The sequence below is a fragment of a genome, unplaced genomic scaffold (genome assembly GCF_019419815.1).
Source record: "Pyrus x bretschneideri cultivar Hongxiangsu unplaced genomic scaffold, Pyrus_bretschneideri_v1 Contig48, whole genome shotgun sequence".
NCBI lineage: Eukaryota > Viridiplantae > Streptophyta > Magnoliopsida > Rosales > Rosaceae > Pyrus > Pyrus x bretschneideri.
This window is the reverse complement of record NW_025999785.1, coordinates 2604249-2622208: the sequence shown is the minus strand read 5'-3', so window position 1 is coordinate 2622208 and position 17960 is coordinate 2604249. Positions and strand designations below refer to the sequence as shown.

Here is a 17960-nt window from a genome sequence, read left to right as displayed (position 1 = left end):
ACGAATATTCTTAACCAACTGAGTTACAAGATACCTAATATTACGGTCTAGTGATATTCCTGTTACAAGACACCTAATATTACAGTTTAGTGATATTTCTCTTCCTTTGTAAGTAAGAGGTCTTAGGTTCAATTCTCACCAAAGACGAATTTAACCACATTATTGCTAGCTCATCGTGAGATTTAGTCCACCACCCTTCTCTCTCAGTGTAAATAATATCGTTTGGAAATACTTTTAAAATGGATGAAGGCGTTTTAAGTGAAAAGAGTTTCTGAACAAATTCTTAGTACAAATGCAACTAAATCTTGGAAAAACACTTTAAGTGCGGTTGGAATCCAAATTTTTTTCTCTAGGCTCTATCAACCATATTAAAAGCATTTTCAAACAAGTTCATATACTATAAGTTCAAGTGCACTTGCAACCTTATCAAAATTTTACATTTTTTTAGAACAATGATTGGTTACACAAGGATGAGTATGACTTCCTACTCAAAATTCTTCATGTTCGAAGCAAAGAGTTTTATGTTTATGATCAGAATTGTTCATTTTATGGATCACTTTGTAAAGATAATCTTTGCAAAAAATGAATTAAAACTAAGATCATTTAATCAATCTATTGTAGCAAATACATAGACAGTTCGTAATACATTTTCCAATTCCGTTCATTTGTTTTTATATAGTTTGATGACTAAATGACCTCAGTTTTAATTGATTTTTTTTTTTTTTTTTTTTGCAGATACGATCTTTATAGAATGATTTATAATACGAACAGGAAATTCCGTGAATCGGCAGCAAATAGTTTTGGATAGGAACTTCTACTCGTTCTTTAAGTAGTAAAGTATTATTTTTTTTTAATGATTGTGCAAAGTTATTTGATGATCAGAATTGTTTATTTTTTAGATTTTTTTTTTAATAAATTAGCTTTGCTTAAAAAACGTAAATAGTTTTAAACCGTTTGATAACTTTCAACATAAACCAAGCGTTGCAAATATGGTTCGTCTTAGATGAATAATCGATTCAATTTTACTTATGTTTTGCAAAGACAATTCGAACATCAAGTAATGTAATAAGATGATAGTATAAAAATGAGATAGTTGCTAGCATTCACTAAAAGTTTAACAAAAGTCATTTTCTCTCGGATGAAAAAAACCTTTTGTCCTGTTTGGTGAAAATATGAATAAAGGTAAAGTAGAAAGTTAATATAACTACTACCCTTTAAATAATGATTTTAGTTCTGGAAATTTGCCATCATTGTCATTAAAAAAAGTAATTAACTGCTAATATAGTAATGATCTTAATTTAGATATTTTGTGTGAATCAGAAAACACTTGTCGTGTTATGTATTTTTTTACGTATTATAATGCAGGTAATTAACGAGATTGATGTCTTACACTAAGCATACATGTTAATTGAAGTAAAATTGTTACTCCACATGCTAATGTTAAGATACACCGAAAAATTAATTAACTATTTTATTTATTTTTTGCAACTATTAATTTATATTGGGGAGTGTTTGGATGTTTTCCATCAGATTCTTCACTCAGAGGACACAGCTTTTGGAGATCCAAACCCAGCTCTCTCTCTCTCTCTCTCTCTCTCTCTCTCTCTCCTCTCTCCTCTCTCTCTTCAATATTCCAGTATTAGGGGTTTCTTCCAGTATCTTTCTGTTGCCCCCAAAATATGCACTAAATTACAACACAACCACTAGAGTAGTCGAATTCCTCCACCTAGTTTCAGAGACACAGAGCTCTGGGATGGGATTTGGTGGGAAAGTCTCTGACTTGGAGTAGATCACAGATCAAATTGTGGAAAATGCCCCGGCTTTTTGCTGAGTTTTGTGGGTATTCTTCCTGCCCGCTTATTTGTTGGCCTTTTGGACTGAGAATTTGATCAGAGAGTGCTGAGATTGAAACATATCAAAGATTGTGTTTTGGGTTTTGATTTGGTGGCACTGCATGTGCAAGCATTGAGGGTCCTCTGCTCAGTTGTGGAGGATCCCCATTACTAAGCAAGAACAAAGGAAAAAAACAGAGTGAGGTTTTTTTGAAGTGTGATTTGATAAACGGGTTCTTAAATTCCAGGAAAAGTAGTGTACTGGGTTGGTGGGATTTGAGTTTTTGTGGCAAATAATCAACTGGGAAGGTGTCGAATTTTGCAGTTTCTGGGATTTTTTGTATAAGTTAATCTAATTTGGTGGGAAATGTTTGGGTCTGGTTCGGGTGCTGCGCATCAAAGCAGTAGACTTTCAGTACCGGTTTTAATTCCGACGCGGTTTGTCTGGCCTTATGGCGGAAGGAGTGTGTTTCTCAGTGGTTCTTTCACAAGGTGTGCCATGACATTGATCAAATTCCAGTAGTAGTTCTTGTTATTTGAGTGAGAGTCATTTTTCGTGTGTCGATGCTCAATGTATGATTAAAGTTGTGATATGAATTTAGTGTCGATGGTCAATGTATGATTAAAGTTGTGATATATTCCATATATTTTTCTGTATGTACAGGTGGTTAGAACATATACCTATGGCTCCAGTGGAGGGGTGTCCAACTGTTTTTCAAGTTGTTTGGAATTTGACGCCCGGATATCATCAGGTTTATTTCTTACACTTATCAACACTATTATACTCGGTTCAACTTGCTGAAGTTTAAAATCTTACTTACTGTTCTCATTTTGAGTTCTGTAATCATTGGTATTGCTATTGTTATGTGGTAACAGTTAAGTTGAGTTTGCTTGCATAAAGGATAAACAATGTAATATTATGAATCAGGATTCGTGAATGCTGTAACATTGTTTGTTGCGTGCTTATGTTCCGTCTAACACTCAGAAAAGGGAAGAAATTGGCATTTCTTATTTGTTACATTCCAGTAGAGAGTTATGAAGGAAAATTATTTATGTAGGAAACTCTGATTGGTTCAGCATGCACAGGCATCAGGCTTTTATCGTACAATATGCTATTGGCTATAAATAGCACCCTCATAATCAAGGGCATAGCGCGAACATATCCATAAGGGTTGACCTTCTACCACAAATTAGATCGCCGAATGAAGTGAAGAAGTATATTTCTGCTAAATAAATGAAACTCGAATAAATACTCCAAAACTTTGTCCTGCATCATTAAAATATATAACCTCTGAACCTCTACAAATCAATGTGCTAAGATTATATTACATTTTTTTCTTACCCTATATGCTTTAATGTATGTAAAGGAAAGATAATAATACCATTCCCTACGTGCTGGTTGTGGTGGTCGATGCTCCTAATATGCTGATATCGTCTTGTTGCTTTCTCTCGCAGCCATAAGATATTCTCACCCAAGGGCTACATATGCTCGCTTACTGGTACATCATACAATTTCTTTAAGTGTCATGCTGATATTAAATGTGTTATTTCCAATAATTGCAGTACAAATTTTTTGTTGATGGCCAATGGCGACATGATGAGCATCAGCCTTTTGTTAATGCGAATGGTGGAGTAGTGAATACCATCTTTCTAGCAGGAGAAGATATGGTTCCTACAAGTTTCAGTCCTGAGACTTCTGGTGGATCCAATATGGACTTAGATGTGGTTCCTAGACATGTAGTAAGTTTTTCACTTGTATTTAAGTCAAGGATTTGAGTTGTCTAGCAGTACAGAATAGGTCATGTTGTAAGTTGGTCTATTGCAGGAAGCAGTTCCTAGGTTCTCACAAGCTGATCTCGATATCTCTCGTCATCGTATATCTATTTTCTTGTCCAGACATACTGCTTATGAGTTGCTTCCCGAGTCAGGCAAGGTTTGAATGCTTTACCCTTATGCAGCTGCTGGCTATAGTAGGTAGCTTAGTGGGGTTGACCACCGTTGTCTGGTAATTTATCATTCTTATTTTAATCATGATGCGATCACAGGTCATTGCCTTGGATAATAGTTTACCTGTGAAGCAAGCATTCCATATCCTGCATGAACAGGTGAATGTCTTTTCCTCTAACGCATGTAAATGCTTTCACTTTAACAAACAAAAAGTGGGAGGGAGCTTTAATTCCCCAGCTTACATAAATTGATTGTCTCTGCTTAATTTTCATCTGTCCCTAGGACATTTATTTCATTTAAACAGTTTCTGCTTTGGTAATAATTTTCATTATGTACCTATCTATATGTTTGGTTACTAATTTAAGTTCCTTTTAAGGGATTACCTATGGCTCCTCTGTGGGATTTTGAGAAGGGCCAATTTGCTGGAGTTCTTAGCGCAATGGACTTCATCCTAATCTTGAGAGAGGTGTTTCCCGTGTAAAAATTGTCATTCCTTATTATAAGTATATGCTTATGCTAGTTCTGGATGAAACACTGTAATATACACACTTTTATCAATTTATTATATATGTTTGAAAAGTTTTAAAGTTTTGAGGCTACATGTAACTAAGAGGCTTCTAAGCTTCAACTATGCTACAAGGTGCATAATGCATACTAATGGTTGTTCTCTTGAATCTCTGAACATTCATATTATAGACAAGTAACATCCTTCCTGCCATCATACTTAATGTTGCGTCTATTTTCTTTTTGCAAACCTTGCTGGAGTCAATTTATGGTGCTTGAGGGAGTCTGCATCCTGAGAAGTTGGTTAATATTTGACGGCCAATACAACACTTGATATGAATTCTCGGCACACAAAAACGGTCCTTAAATTTAGTCTTTTTTCCTTCTTTCCCCATTCCATCTATACGGTTCCCTCTATTACAAATTTCTTGTTTCAAATAACCTTAAGTTCTTTATTATCCTTACCCTGAAAATTGTTTCACGCAGCTCATGAGTTTTCATGGTTGCCAATCTCAGATTGTGGTTCTTAATATAAGTTTATTCTGGAAGTGACATGCTAAATTAATTAAAATGTATGGTTCTTATGAAAGCTTGGGAATCATGGATCCAACTTGACTGAGGAAGAGCTTGAGACTCATACTGTAGCAGCATGGAAAGAGGGAAAAATAAATCTTAACAGACAACTTGATGACAATGGGAGATACTGTCCATCGCGTCTTGTCTCTGTAAGTTCTTCATGAGATGCTAATTTGTATTATATTTTTAAATGACATGTTATCTTTGGCAATTATATAATTCAGAAACTTCTATACCTATCATGATAATGCTTATATTTGTACTGTTTTGACATACAGGCTGGCCCTTATGATTCTCTCAAAGAAGTTGCAATGAAAATTTTGCAAAACAAGGTGGCAACAGTTCCAATTGTCCATTCAACTTCGCAGGATGGTTCATTTCCACAACTATTGCACCTTGCTTCCCTCTGCGGAGTACTAAAATGTAAGTATTTCTCTAATATATCGTTAAGGTTACACATTTAGTTACTAATCTGTAATAAAACTTCAGGCATATGCAGGCATTTTAGACATTCTTCTAGCTCCTTGCCCATACTCCTACATCCTATATCTGAGTTTCGTTTAGGCACATGGGTTCCAAATATTGGAGGGTCAAATGGACGGCCACTGGCAATGTTAAGACCAAATTCATCTCTTGCTGATGCCTTTTCTTTGTTGATACAAGGTTATATTTCTTCTCTTTTCTAGCTGTCTGCTTCACATATTACCTTGTTTTTATTACTTGTCTCCAAAATTAGCCAGATGGTTTTATTTACATCAGTCCTGACTCCTGCTTCTTTGTGGCTTATCCTGTTTCGTATTTTCTTTTGCAGCTGACGTTAGTTCAATACCTATAGTGGATGGTAATGATTCATTGCTGGATATTTATTCGCGAAGGTGATCTAATGAATTTCATTTATATTTGCATCAAGTTTTACATAGAGCTAATTACCTTGTTCTTTGACCAATTGTTGAATGTGCTTCTTGTATCTTCCTCAGTGATATCACTGCTTTGGCCAGAGATAAAGCGTATACACAGATTCGCCTTGATGAATTGAGCATCCATCAGGTACTTGCTAAATGGTGCAAGTTTGCGTTACCTCTGTTACATTCTATGATCTTTACATGTGGGTGATGTTAGCCTCTTCAGTATGTCTTGAATAGTTTCGGTGTGCAACAAAAAGGTTTATGTGATTATGTGAGTCCACAAATCTTGGAGTTTAGTTGACACAAACACATAATGCAAGCCAACCTATTAGTAGCGAAAATATAGACGGGGAGACAAAATACAAAATCGAAAGACAATGAGTGATGAAAAATTTCTATAGTGCGAATTTTCAGTTTTGAAATGTTTGGTAATGTACACATCTCTGAGAACTGAATGTGCCTGCCTGCATGTTGTAGGCATTGCTACTGGGACAAAGTGAAAATCCTCCTTATGGCTTCTTCAATGGGCAGAGATGTCAGATGTGTTTGCAGTCAGATTCTTTGCATAAAGTGATGGAGCGCTTGGCTAATCCTGGTAAGTTGCTTGCCCATCAGGTAAATAACTTTGCTATGTTTTGCTTTTGTTAGTAACAAGTTTTTTCACACGTCGCTTCCTTGCTAATTTTTAGGGGTTAGGAGACTTGTGATTGTGGAGGCCGGCAGCAAGCGTGTAGAAGGGATTATTTCTTTGAGCGATGTATTCAGGTTCTTGCTAGGCTAGCTTAAACATGTTGGCTGCTATATACCATGACATGGCTTTTGAGGTGGGATTGGGGGTGATTTTATTTTCGGCGCGTTTTTTGTCTTTGCACATGCTGAATGGCTTCATTTAATCACTCAAAAGTCTTTTATGGGTGCCTCGTGTTTCCGGAGCCCTGCCTTACTTAAGAATAGAAATTTCAAAGAGAAAAAAAATCTGTAAATTGTGAGGATTCAAATTTTCCCCTTTTCATTTGTATAAACCTTTAATTTATCAACTCTGCTTTCTCTTCCATCTCTTATATTGTGTAAAGTGTATATGGCTGTTCAAGTTTTTGGGTTTTTGTGAAGTGGGTTAGTGGGATGGACTAATGGGCGTTATAGGATTGAAATTGAGTGGTCTGGATCTCTCTGTTTGCAAGCTCCGCACACAGAGATTCGGATTGGATCTCAATCCCCTCTCTTATGTTGTGTGTAGTGTGTATGGCATCCATGATTGTGGTGGGCTGCATTTGAAAGTGGGTTTCAATGTTTAGTTATGGTGCACATTTTTGCAAAGCACTTGCGGTACCTTGCATCGCAAGAAACTAACTGCTACAGGTATTGTTACGTTTTATTCTCCGAAATTATATTGGATGTTCTTAATATCAAAACGGTTACAGTTCTTACATGGCTCACCTAAGCAATGGCTCACACCAGCCGTGCCACCGTGGTGTTGCCCAATTCGGGTGTTGTGACTACGGTTAGGCGTTATTATAGCTTTAATTGCTTGTAGAATTAGTTTGCAAGGTAAATTAGTCATACATTTCACTGGAAAATGAGTGAGAAGCTGTAGAAATTGGCAACCATTAAGCAGAAACATGTACTCGTTTTTCTTTTGGCCAACAGGACATCAGAGAAAACGAGGACCGAAAACCAAGCCCTTATCGACTATATACACGGAACAGCTTCTAATTTACAGGCCTAAGAACCAAGAAACTCAATCCGATGCGCGTAATTGGCAGTCAGTTAAGTTTGTTTGGTCTGGAATAATTTTAGAAATCAAAACAACTCCGGAGACTGGAAGGAAGCACCGGACTCAAGTTGGTACGAGTGCTAATATCTGTGTCTTGATTCTGCCCATGCACATTTGAATTTCTCTGTAAATTCCAACGTTCTGGGGACAGCGTGGATGCAGGCTTGTCACTGCGTAATCTAACACTTGAGCAACAGCGGCCGGAGGAAACTGTCGTTCAGTGCATGTCTGCACAAGGACAAGTGAAAAATATTCAGCACAATGCAGTTACGGATCCAGTTGCAGGTAAGAAATGACCAAGCAAAAGTGAACGCTAGCATTTTTCTCTACCGACCTATCTCGACACTAGCTCAGTTTACCTGTATCATGTGTACGGCCATCACGCATGCAGAGATGACCTCCGAAAGAATCTGAGCCTCATTTTTGTCAGCGTCGGTATGCAACTTCGGGGCAGATGAATCACTGGTCAAGTTGGGATCTGATGTGCCGGAACTTATCTGATTGCGTTGGCCCAAACTGCCATTTACTTGCTCTTGAGACCTGTTCACAGGTAATCTAGACTCTGATATGAAATGCTGGTTATCGATGGAATCTAGAGCCTCTCTTATCCCAACGTAAGCATCTTCCCCGCACTTCCCTGACGCCATTACCTGTAATGATAGCATCATTGTGTTACCGCACTAACTGCATTCAATTTCAATACCGAAGAAAACGAAGAAAGAAAAAAGAGCAACTGCTTGGATTTTCCCCAGCGATAAAGAAAACTAATGTTTGGATTTTCAGCCATTTGAAAAAATACAGTCCAAATGTGAAGACCAATATCGTACAAACCCAAAATTACAACAAATCCGGTTACCTGAATAGCAGCATTAACCATCATATGTGCTTTCGATTTTGAAACTTCAACAATGTCAGCAACACTAGATCCTGACTCTTGAGAAATAGAGCTGTCGAAGGAACTCGGGTCACCATAGATGGTGGAATTGGCTGGTTGTTTCATCCAAGGAGGTAGGGAATTTGCAGGGTAAGTATTACGTTGCCTCAAATTAACCAAAGCTGAAGAAACCTGCATGTGGAAGTGATTATTTAGGGTCGCTACAAGGTCAGAGCAGAATATGGTATACCAAAAACACATGTAAAGCATGATATAAATTCACGGAAGCCACATGCCTGGCCACCGGCTTCCTTTAGCTGTACAAGTACCGTGGCGTAATGCTTCTTAAAAGGCTCGCTATCTTTTAAAGTGCATTCTCCACTGTTCTGGTTTTCCAAAATGTTATTATTTGTGTTCCTAAGCTCCATCAACAATGCCTCCTAAAATTCGAAAAACAAAATCAACTCTTTCTGAGCATCGTTACAAATTCAAGGACGTTTAGCAAAGAAGCTTGATGCCGAAAGATTCACAGGGATGGATAAAGACAACACTAAGACAGTTGACCAAAGTGGGAAAGGGCACCGACGACCATAATGAGGAAATTCGAAGACCTAAGGAATTCAGGAGGGAGTGGCTTAAAGGTTGAAAACAGAAACAGAAGTTTTACATACAGAAGACAGCTTTCAAGCTAACTGAATTTATGATAAGACAACGAAATGCATGCGTAATGCGGCATCAGGATGTTCACAATTTCACAATAAATACATCTATTAATCAGCTTCAAGGGTGAAAAAAAGGATAACCTTCTTATCAAGAGCACGATTCAACTCAGAAAGAGCTCGTATATCAGCTTCCCTTGCTTGATTATGTGCCACCACCATACCAGGTTGACTATATGATGTCTGTTGTGCCCTACCAATATCAGCTGATACTGCTTTTGGTTGTGCAGTTGTATAAATTGCATTCCCCTGTACAAAATTTTAAGAAAATTAGTTGATTGCTCATGAAAACTAACTAGCATCCAGAATTTTGAGACTAATCTATGTTGCCTGAACATCCCCCCTTTTATTCCTCTTTACAGACATGAAATGCAGTTCAACCGTTAAGAAGAGTTCGTTCAACAATATCAGTTTTTTCCCCTTTCTTCCTAATCTATGCAGGAAAAGGTGCCTACTCAACATATTCACTGGGCGGGCCACTAAATGCCTGTTACCGGTAGAAGAAAGAGAGTACCATTGAACCTATGGGCATTCTGACGTTTGGTGCTTCCGAAGCGAAATTGTAGTAAAACAGCCTGGTCATTGGGGACTTAAGCTCTGTTGTATGGTTAGGTGAAAAGGCAACTGCCCATTTCTCAAATTTATTTTCTCCCGACCACACACTATGGTTTCTAGAACCAGCATCCTCATACATTCATCAACTAGATCTTATACCATCAATCACCTAAGGTAGCAACCATAACCATAGGCCGTAAAATGTACAGAAAATGTTAAATCAAAATGAAAAGATATAACAGAGGTCAAACGCAAAATCTACAGCATGAAAAAAGACTTCCAGAATACAAGATAAGCAGTGGATGTTATGAACTGCAAAGAGTTTTAACAAAAAACAAATTCACAATTTTGCTTTAGTAGAAATGCTGACCTTCTCCTCCTTTATGAAGGCATCCATGTCCATGGGGCTAGTTGCTTTCACCAAATGCCCACTTGAAGCAAACATCATAGGCCCTCCAAAATTTAGATTTCCATTTTTATTTGGCTCCTTGGATGTACATGAGAATTTGTCAAAAGCAATATTCCGTCCCCTAAGAGCTTCTGGCATATTATCCAATGGGTTCAAAGGCATACAATCAACATCCTGCAAAGCAATTTTCTCATGTCATATCTCAAAATAAGTAGGTGGATTTTCTTGATGTAGCATTCTGATTCACTAGCACTTGATAGCACATAAGAAAAGGAAAACAAAAGAATAAAATATCAAATTATCAAGCTGCTAGCGAACAGCAGTGTCATCTGAAATCTTTTGGGTTCATCTTCTTTTATTAGTAAATAATCAGTCTGTAACCTTTGAATGCATAACCTAAGGTTTTTATGGTTTGTGTAGCAGCCTTTATTTGAATCAATAGCCACATAATTTTATTTCAATTTCAGATAATAAAACAATTCAGTAAGAGCTAAATAGAAAACTTGAACATAATTCCCTAAAAGTAATAACTTGAGTGATATATCTGGTAGAACCCAGTATTTAATTAAAAACATAAGGTCAAGCATCTCAATCCAAGAGTCATGCACGCAAATAATCCTCAGATAGGATGGTCAAGGGAAAACAGTTTACCTAGCATTGGTAACTATTGAACTCACTAAAGATCAAATAAGCTAGTATTTGGTGTGTGAAGATGGGTGCAAGAGTGTCAATAAGTAGTTTGTCAAAAATGGGACTAGAAAAAGTTTCCACGATGACAAACGAATACAAAATGGAAAAATGACATGCAGACAAGTTAAAAGGATCCCCTACCATGACAAATTCAACTCCTATATCTGGACGGTCAAACTGAACCCTGCACTTATCATGATCAACGGTGAGCACACTTCCATCGTGAACTTCTCTTGTTTTAGGATGTAGAGCAATCACTCGTTGCCCAACTGATAAAGGTCTTGCTAAATCTGTTGGGAGTCCTTCCCTAACACCAGTACGAAGTTCAGCATAATGTTTCCTCACAGATTCCCGATATTGTTTAAGTTTCTCCCTTTCTTCATGTAGAAAGTGCTCAGAAAACCTCCGAGGTTTGCCAAGGGAACTGCAATGTAAAGAAAACAATGCAACAATATTCAGTTAATATTTTCACAATTTACATACCATATTCTATCTACTTGAAATATGTACCTTCTAATGACTCCCCATTCTACACGAGTTAGTCTCGGAATGTGTCCCAGTCCAACATGATTTAAGTACTCCTCAAACTCCCTTTTGGCAAACCAAGCGTAGTCAAGTGCGCTATAAAACCACTCAAAAGTGCACCATCTACGTAATAAATCCGATGACAAGCAACAAGAGATCTTCTCCTGCAAATTAATTATATGAGAATAGAATACTTTGGTTCTAAACATGGAAAAAAATTAGAGAGAAAAATAGGACACATGACTGTACCTTTAGATGGAGTGCTCTGTCCTGCACTGAATTTGAGCGTGTGTTAAGTTGATTTTTCAATTTTTTCTCACAAGACTTCTCTTTGGGGTGCAATGTTCTGGGTATATACATTTTACGTCTACTTGTTCGTTTCATTGGCAAATTAAATTGGCTTGACGTGGGCACTTGCGCGGTCGATCCTGTTAAATCAGCCAATGCTCGCCTATGATTGCCATTCAAAGATCCTTCCAGTGATCTGGCTGATTTCCATTGTTTCGAAGGAGTAGAGACTTGACTGGTGCGTTTTCCTTTAGTCACCGGTTTATTTTCTTCTTCACCAAAACCCTACAACATATGGCATGGAAATGAAGTAAAACATAACTCAAACAAAATGACAGGTAAAGAATCATTTACTTCATTCAATATAACGTCCACCTCAAAAGATCCAGAATTTGAAGCCATAATGTACATGTGTATATATTGTCCTAATGGAAATGGAATGTGACTGCATTTGGTGCAGAAAAAGGACCATAAATACAAGTGAAAACTAAAAACATACTAAAATTTATCATGTTGAAAATGATAAACGTCTTATTGGATAACACATATACAATTGTAAAATATCCAACAAACTTACTACCCATTGATAAAATGGTACCAAACATAATACATTTATTTACCGGTTATATCCTTTTTTTTTTCTTTTCAAGAATGGCTAATTGTTGTACCTTTATCATATGGATATCTGTGCTTCATATATAGCTCATAGCTACAAGACTTGGAATCCAAAAAGTAACCACAAAATATAGGCTCTCTACAGAAGACAGTTAAAAGCATGTTCAAATATAAAGAAAAAGGATCTGCAATACATACCTCAGTCTTTAAAGGTTCATTCATATCAGAATCCATATGAGCATCAGCATTTGATATCTGAAATGAGAATTGTCGTTCATCACCAAATTAAAGGTAAGAGAGATTCTAAGAGAATTTACATTGATAATCAACCTTCATTGCTATGTTTACCTTCGGCACCAAACATTTCCGTTTCCTTTTCAATATTTTGGTGGTCGACTGAGACTGTTGTTCCGATTCTGAGACAGTATTAATATCAATTGCCGGATCCCTCCCAACTTTGGACTTTTTGGAATTGGTACCCTCAACTCCAGAAATTGCGCAAGGCAATCTATGTTTTGCACCAGGGAGTTTATTTTTGTTTCTGAATTGGCTTGTAGATGTGGTTTCAGGTACACTAAATTTATCTTCCGCATCTATGTTTGCTCCTCCATCTTTCAACTGGACAGATGATCCTATATCCAACAAATACGGATAACATCATACCTTAAGAGAAAATATTTGATCATTTAACCATGCATAATAGATGTGAGAAATTAACAATTGCACCCAGATAAAAACATGAATCCCAAGAACAAAGTGCAGTTCAAAATGCTGCACTAAACTATTATTTCGTGAATTCATCTAAAGTCATTTTCTTCAAATTTATCCATCCTCTCAAAATTGTAAATGTAAAATGCGAATGGATGCCTCACTAAAGTTATAAGTTATACCTGGTGATCTATTTTCCCTATATATAGATAAAATGCCTCACTAAAAAGTAACAACGCCCATCCAGGAAATTTTCTAAGCAACAATCTACATACCAGATTCCATTGATTCCGGCATCATCAGAGACAAATCAGCTAAAGTTTGCAGAGCATCCAAGCATGAACTTTTATCTGCAAGAAGAATAATTGCAATATCAATATATCGTTACAAGACATATAAAGCAACTCTCAATACAAATAGCAGGCTGTAAACCCATACCTGCAGAAGTCAAGATATAGTTCATGGTACTAAAAATATTTATAAAAAAAAAAACATGCAATTGATGGAATTCAAAATTAAAATGGTTATTAAAGGTGTCTGTGCAATTAGATATTGTACGTGTCTCTGCAATTAGATATTGTATGCCCCTGATTGTCATATTAATATGCATAAATAATCAGCACAAATAATACGTAAATGTACAAAAATATGGTTGGATTCAGTGTTAGTCCTCTAGGTTCTGAAATCATCTCCACAATCAGCACAATTAATACGTATTTACAGCAATGTGACTGTATTGTACTTCAACAACCACTACTTGTCATAAGTTCAAATAATAAGCACTTGCGTTCCCTTTTTATCGAGTTCCTGTATATGGTAGTGTCTCCTAACAAGTTAAGTTCATTACAGACTTCAAATAGAAAAGAACAAAACAAAATTCGACAACAAAGAAAAAAACATATTCCAGAAAATAAAAGATAACATCACACCATTTACTTCAACTTTCAATTGCATGAAAAGAAAAAGAAGAAGTAACAATTAAATAGTCATTATTCTGTCCTGGAATGCCAACAATATATGATGCGCATAAGCAAAATTACCTCCAAAATAAAGTTTTTTGCTCTTCGTCCTTTGACCTTGTGGAGAAAGTCGTTCCCCTTTTGTATTTGAAACTTCAATATCATCTGTTGCCCTAGAACTTAGATTAGGTACTTCTTCAGTGCCACTGCACGCTTCACCGCCATCATCAAACTGATGATTCTCACTGTGTTTAACTTTCCCTTTCTTTTTATACAACTTCTTCCCCTTCGAAGGCATTTCTACTGTACCTACACCTTCTAATAAATCTCTGTGATAGTCTCCTGTTTCAGCCCCGCCACTTCCTATACTACCTTCCAACCAGTCTCCGTCCATTGAAGCACGACGAAGGTTGGCACTTGCTTTCCCTGGTGGTGGATGCTATATTATATAAACAAAAGAGAATCAAATAATAAATCTCTATGAATAAGACAACAAATGTAGGGCCAGAACAAGTGAACCCATATTATGTACCATTCTTTCTGAGCTCTGAACAGAAGAAGATTTTAAATGCGCAGGCCTTCTGTATGGCGTTTGAGAAACTTGGGGAGAGCCTCCTCTTTGCGAAGCTTCAGTCAATAAGGCTACCACATGCGAAACATCATCATCATTGTCTCCCTCTGACTTCCGACCCTTTTTAATTGGAGAAACATAAGCTTCCTTATCATCTTTCTTATGCGGATATGAAACTGGGACACGAGGCGTCCTCTTCCCAACTGCACGAGGCTGGTCACCTGATTAAAATTGAAGTCAAAATAACAGAAAACAAGCTTCAGATGATAATCATATTTCAATTTATTTATACGATCAGAAAATATATTCAAGACAGTTCCATGATCATATAATGACACCAAACAGGAATATATGAACTAACACTGCAACAGGCTACATGCATGTAAACATTTTCTAATTGTTTTTTAATTTCTGTGGATTCTCATGAGCACTGAAAACCCATCGCCTTCCAAAGAATAAATATACTCTACTACTACACTGAAATTTAGGTTTCCAACATGGAAAAGAAATCCTAAACAAATATGACTGCATTAGTCACATTCAAAATCAATCAATCACTGAAACCATTTGAGCATCATTGGGTAGCGATAGGAAGACCTTCCAACCTATAAAAAGAAGTCCCAACCCTCACTCTCCCCCACCAAAACAAGGAAAAAAAAAAAGTTCTTCCAAATTCACCCGAAGCACTAAAAGAAAATCTAATATTCATTTACCATGGTAATCTACCATACAAAATTACTTCCTTTTTATTCTTTTTCTCCTCCCACTGAGATATACGCTAACATCTACACACCAACTCTCTTTGTCAATTTCCCATTTGATATTATGGACACTCTGTAGTATCACAAATCCAACAAACCAAACTTCTTATGTTATATTTCTTATTCCTCATCAACTTTAACTCTGCAACCAGAATATTAATCTTCAGCCATGCAAATGTAAAGGATATGAGGTAAAAGAACAATTAGTACAAAGAAATAAATATAGTTGATGCCCTAGTATGATGTTGTTCATCACATAAGGTATCCTACCATCAAGCTTTCTCCTTTTTACTAATGACAGGCATCCTTCAAGCGATGCACTTGGATGAGTGTGGAAAACATCTTTCGAGACACTGGGCTGATCTTTCCCAAGCTTGTGTTTCTGCAGTTTTTGAGAAAATCCTAAAGCATCATTGCTCTCTCTTTCACTATCGCTGCCTTCCTGTCAATTTAGAGGTAAGAAATTGAGTTACAAAGAGACACCTGATGAGTAGAAATATTCAAGTTCATACTAATATAGCACATACAAGACTATATAATGTGAAAAAAATGGATAGCTTTAATGACATTCATTCTTTTACGCGTACTGTGACATTGTTAGTAAACTTAAGAGCCCATGATGTGCTTCAAACCATATCAACAGTGACCCTCAGGTAGTAGTTTTGGAAATTAGAAAACCATCTCCAAGTAAAAACCCAAACATATTCCAAATAATGTTTTAAATCCAAAACCAGGGGACAAACTTGAAAGAGTACTCCAGTCTCACCATAACATTATAGTGATCTGTCATCATTGCTTTAAGGCCAACTACAGAAGCTGTCCCCTCTGGCAATGACAAATACGCCTGAAATCAGAAGCATAGACAATTCATATTGTCAGAAATGGTCAAAGACCACCTTATAATGAAAGTTTAATGATAAGGTTGAGGTAGCATCATGGAACACACATACTCGGTTCATATTGTAAAGAGCCTCCACCATCTCAATGCCTCTGTTGCGCACTGCAGCAGCCACCTAGAAATCCACAGAAATCAAATATATAAAAGATAAGGGAATAAAGAAAACATAAAGTGCATAAAAGAACAATTCATTTTAGCATAAACTACTATTAGTGTGACATTAAAGTAGGCAAATTGAAATTTGCCTACAATATGCTTCACCAAGTACTGTGCAATTAGCCTAAAGCTGATATATGGCAGTAGCACCACCAAACAGCTTTAGTTGTCAACAAAATTTCCAAAGGCAAATAGAACCAGGAAACGAAATACGAGCATACCTTCTTCCAATCTTTCCCATATTTTCTGTATGCATCATAAAAACGCTGAAGCTCTCCCCTTTTCCACTGCGGTCCCAACTTATCAGACAACTTTCTCTTCTATGCAAAAAAATTGAACAAACAAAACATCAGTTGATTTATGTAAGCAGTCTTCACAAATGCCGAAATGAAAAATAAACAAAGAAACCATGAGTTACCCGTTGCTTCTTTTTGTTTGACCCTCCGCCATATTTCTCCTGAGATGCCTCATTTACAGTTGCATACCGCTTTACACCTTTGGCTTTTCTTGTTGGGGCCATGGCAAGGTTTGCGTATCTGAAGCACATAACAAAAAATTCAGAACTGTATTTGCGCCACTGATTTAAAACATCTCCTATCCAGTGACGCCAACTACAGTTCGACAATCAACTAATCGCAACAATTCCACAATCAAAAATCTAAAAAAGCATGTTTTCTCTTCAAGAACGAGCCAAAACAGAAAAACCCATTTTTCTCTGAAACAAGTTAAGACCGATAACTAAAACCCAAAGCCCGAGATCGAGCATCAAACCACAAGGTACAACCACTTCAAAAAAATTAAAAAGCCCTGTCCTTTTTCATTACAAGTGATGAGGAACACGAACAATTTACAAAACAAACTCCTTCCCCTTTGCTTGCCATCATTTTCTCATGGAAAACTAAATTTTTGAAAACCAAACAGTCTGCAAAATTCAAATTCAAATTCAACCTCAAGCACAACCCACACACCAAATTCAGATACGGAAAAACCCTCAATTCCTCAAAAGCCCATCACATTTCGAGATCGACTCCCAAGATTCAAAAACCCCCTCCACAATCACTGAAACCTACAATACTCGTTCAAAAGAACCGCTTCCCACCACCACTTCGAAAATCAGCAAAAATTCAGAGTCATTCTCGAAGAATTAACTCCCAAAATTTCAAATTATTCAGAGCCGATGACTCTTTTCTAAACCCTAAAAATCAAAGATCGGAGGTACTTACTCGTCGTGAAGTTTATGAAGATCGGAATTGAACCATCAAAAAGAGGACAGCAGCGAGGGAGCTAGAGAGAGAGAGAGAGAGAGAGAGAGAGAGAGAGAGAGAGAGAGAGAGAGAGAGTGCGTGGTGTAGAGAGAGAATGAGATAGAGAGGAGGCGTTGCCGCGAAACTTGAATATAAAGGTGAGAATGCAGAGCCAATGAAAACTTTTTGTATTTTTTTTTTTTTGTATTTTTTTGAATTTTTTTTTTCATTAGAGTATCACAGAGCGTGTAGAAGATGAGGGCAAAGGAGGGAGAGTACGGAGTTTCTTTTTGTGGGGTGGTGATCGCCGTACACGTGGAAACGGTGAGGTATCTGGACGGTCTGAGGTCAGTGTGAGGTTTGGTGTGTGTACGAATGAGCACAGGGGATTGTATTTGAAAATATTCTGAATGCGTGGTTTAACAAATTTTAGTGTAAATTAATATATCA

General features: G+C 37.0%; 2 protein-coding genes across 6 annotated transcripts; one reads left to right on the top strand and one right to left on the bottom strand.

The window, feature by feature from the left end:
- The first annotated feature begins 1536 nt into the window (after positions 1 to 1536).
- On the top strand, positions 1537 to 6818 carry LOC125469945 (sucrose nonfermenting 4-like protein). The gene is made up of 13 exons (XM_048568197.1): positions 1537 to 2324; positions 2497 to 2584; positions 3396 to 3572; positions 3658 to 3765; positions 3878 to 3937; positions 4156 to 4245; positions 4874 to 5008; positions 5138 to 5282; positions 5349 to 5522; positions 5671 to 5734; positions 5837 to 5906; positions 6242 to 6359; positions 6454 to 6818. Exons 1-13 carry the CDS (start codon positions 2200 to 2202, stop codon positions 6543 to 6545), a joined length of 1446 nt encoding a protein of 481 aa, XP_048424154.1. The 5' UTR covers positions 1537 to 2199; the 3' UTR covers positions 6546 to 6818.
- A 523-nt stretch (positions 6819 to 7341) lies between these two features.
- Positions 7342 to 17756, bottom strand: LOC103965336 (protein ALWAYS EARLY 2). Of its 5 annotated transcripts, none has more exons than XM_048568192.1 (20): positions 17490 to 17754; positions 16685 to 16802; positions 16488 to 16586; positions 16163 to 16225; positions 15979 to 16056; positions 15483 to 15654; positions 14413 to 14672; positions 13962 to 14319; positions 13197 to 13271; positions 12562 to 12845; positions 12412 to 12468; positions 11560 to 11883; positions 11296 to 11474; positions 10927 to 11209; positions 10057 to 10269; positions 9216 to 9380; positions 8709 to 8852; positions 8395 to 8604; positions 7898 to 8188; positions 7342 to 7766 (listed from the first exon to the last, which is right to left on the bottom strand). In XM_048568192.1, exons 2-20 carry the CDS (start codon positions 16784 to 16786, stop codon positions 7602 to 7604), a joined length of 3522 nt encoding a protein of 1173 aa, XP_048424149.1. In that variant the 5' UTR covers positions 16787 to 16802; positions 17490 to 17754; the 3' UTR covers positions 7342 to 7601. The 5 variants fall into 5 exon arrangements, with proteins under 5 accessions (XP_048424149.1, XP_048424151.1, XP_048424150.1 ...); XM_048568194.1 differs by having other exon boundaries at positions 8742 to 8852; XM_048568193.1 differs by having other exon boundaries at positions 16488 to 16583.
- Between the last annotated feature and the right edge of the window lie 204 nt (positions 17757 to 17960).

What these genes read in the sequence shown, in the direction of transcription:
- LOC103965336 (XM_048568192.1), bottom strand. Translation starts at nt 16,786, where the DNA reads ATGGCCCCAACAAGAAAAGCCAAAGGTGTAAAGCGGTATGCAACTGTA. An exon ending in GCCGGAATCAATGGAATCTG is followed by an intron (nt 12,846 to 13,196) that starts GTATGTAGATTG and finishes TGTTGGATATAG; the next exon opens with GATCATCTGTCCAGTTGAAA. An exon ending in TAGGAGTTGAATTTGTCATG is followed by an intron (nt 10,270 to 10,926) that starts GTAGGGGATCCT and finishes ATTGCTTTGCAG; the next exon opens with GATGTTGATTGTATGCCTTT.
- LOC125469945 (XM_048568197.1), top strand. Translation starts at nt 2,200, where the DNA reads ATGTTTGGGTCTGGTTCGGGTGCTGCGCATCAAAGCAGTAGACTTTCA. An exon ending in ATGTGGTTCCTAGACATGTA is followed by an intron (nt 3,573 to 3,657) that starts GTAAGTTTTTCA and finishes GGTCTATTGCAG; the next exon opens with GAAGCAGTTCCTAGGTTCTC. An exon ending in TCATCCTAATCTTGAGAGAG is followed by an intron (nt 4,246 to 4,873) that starts GTGTTTCCCGTG and finishes TTCTTATGAAAG; the next exon opens with CTTGGGAATCATGGATCCAA.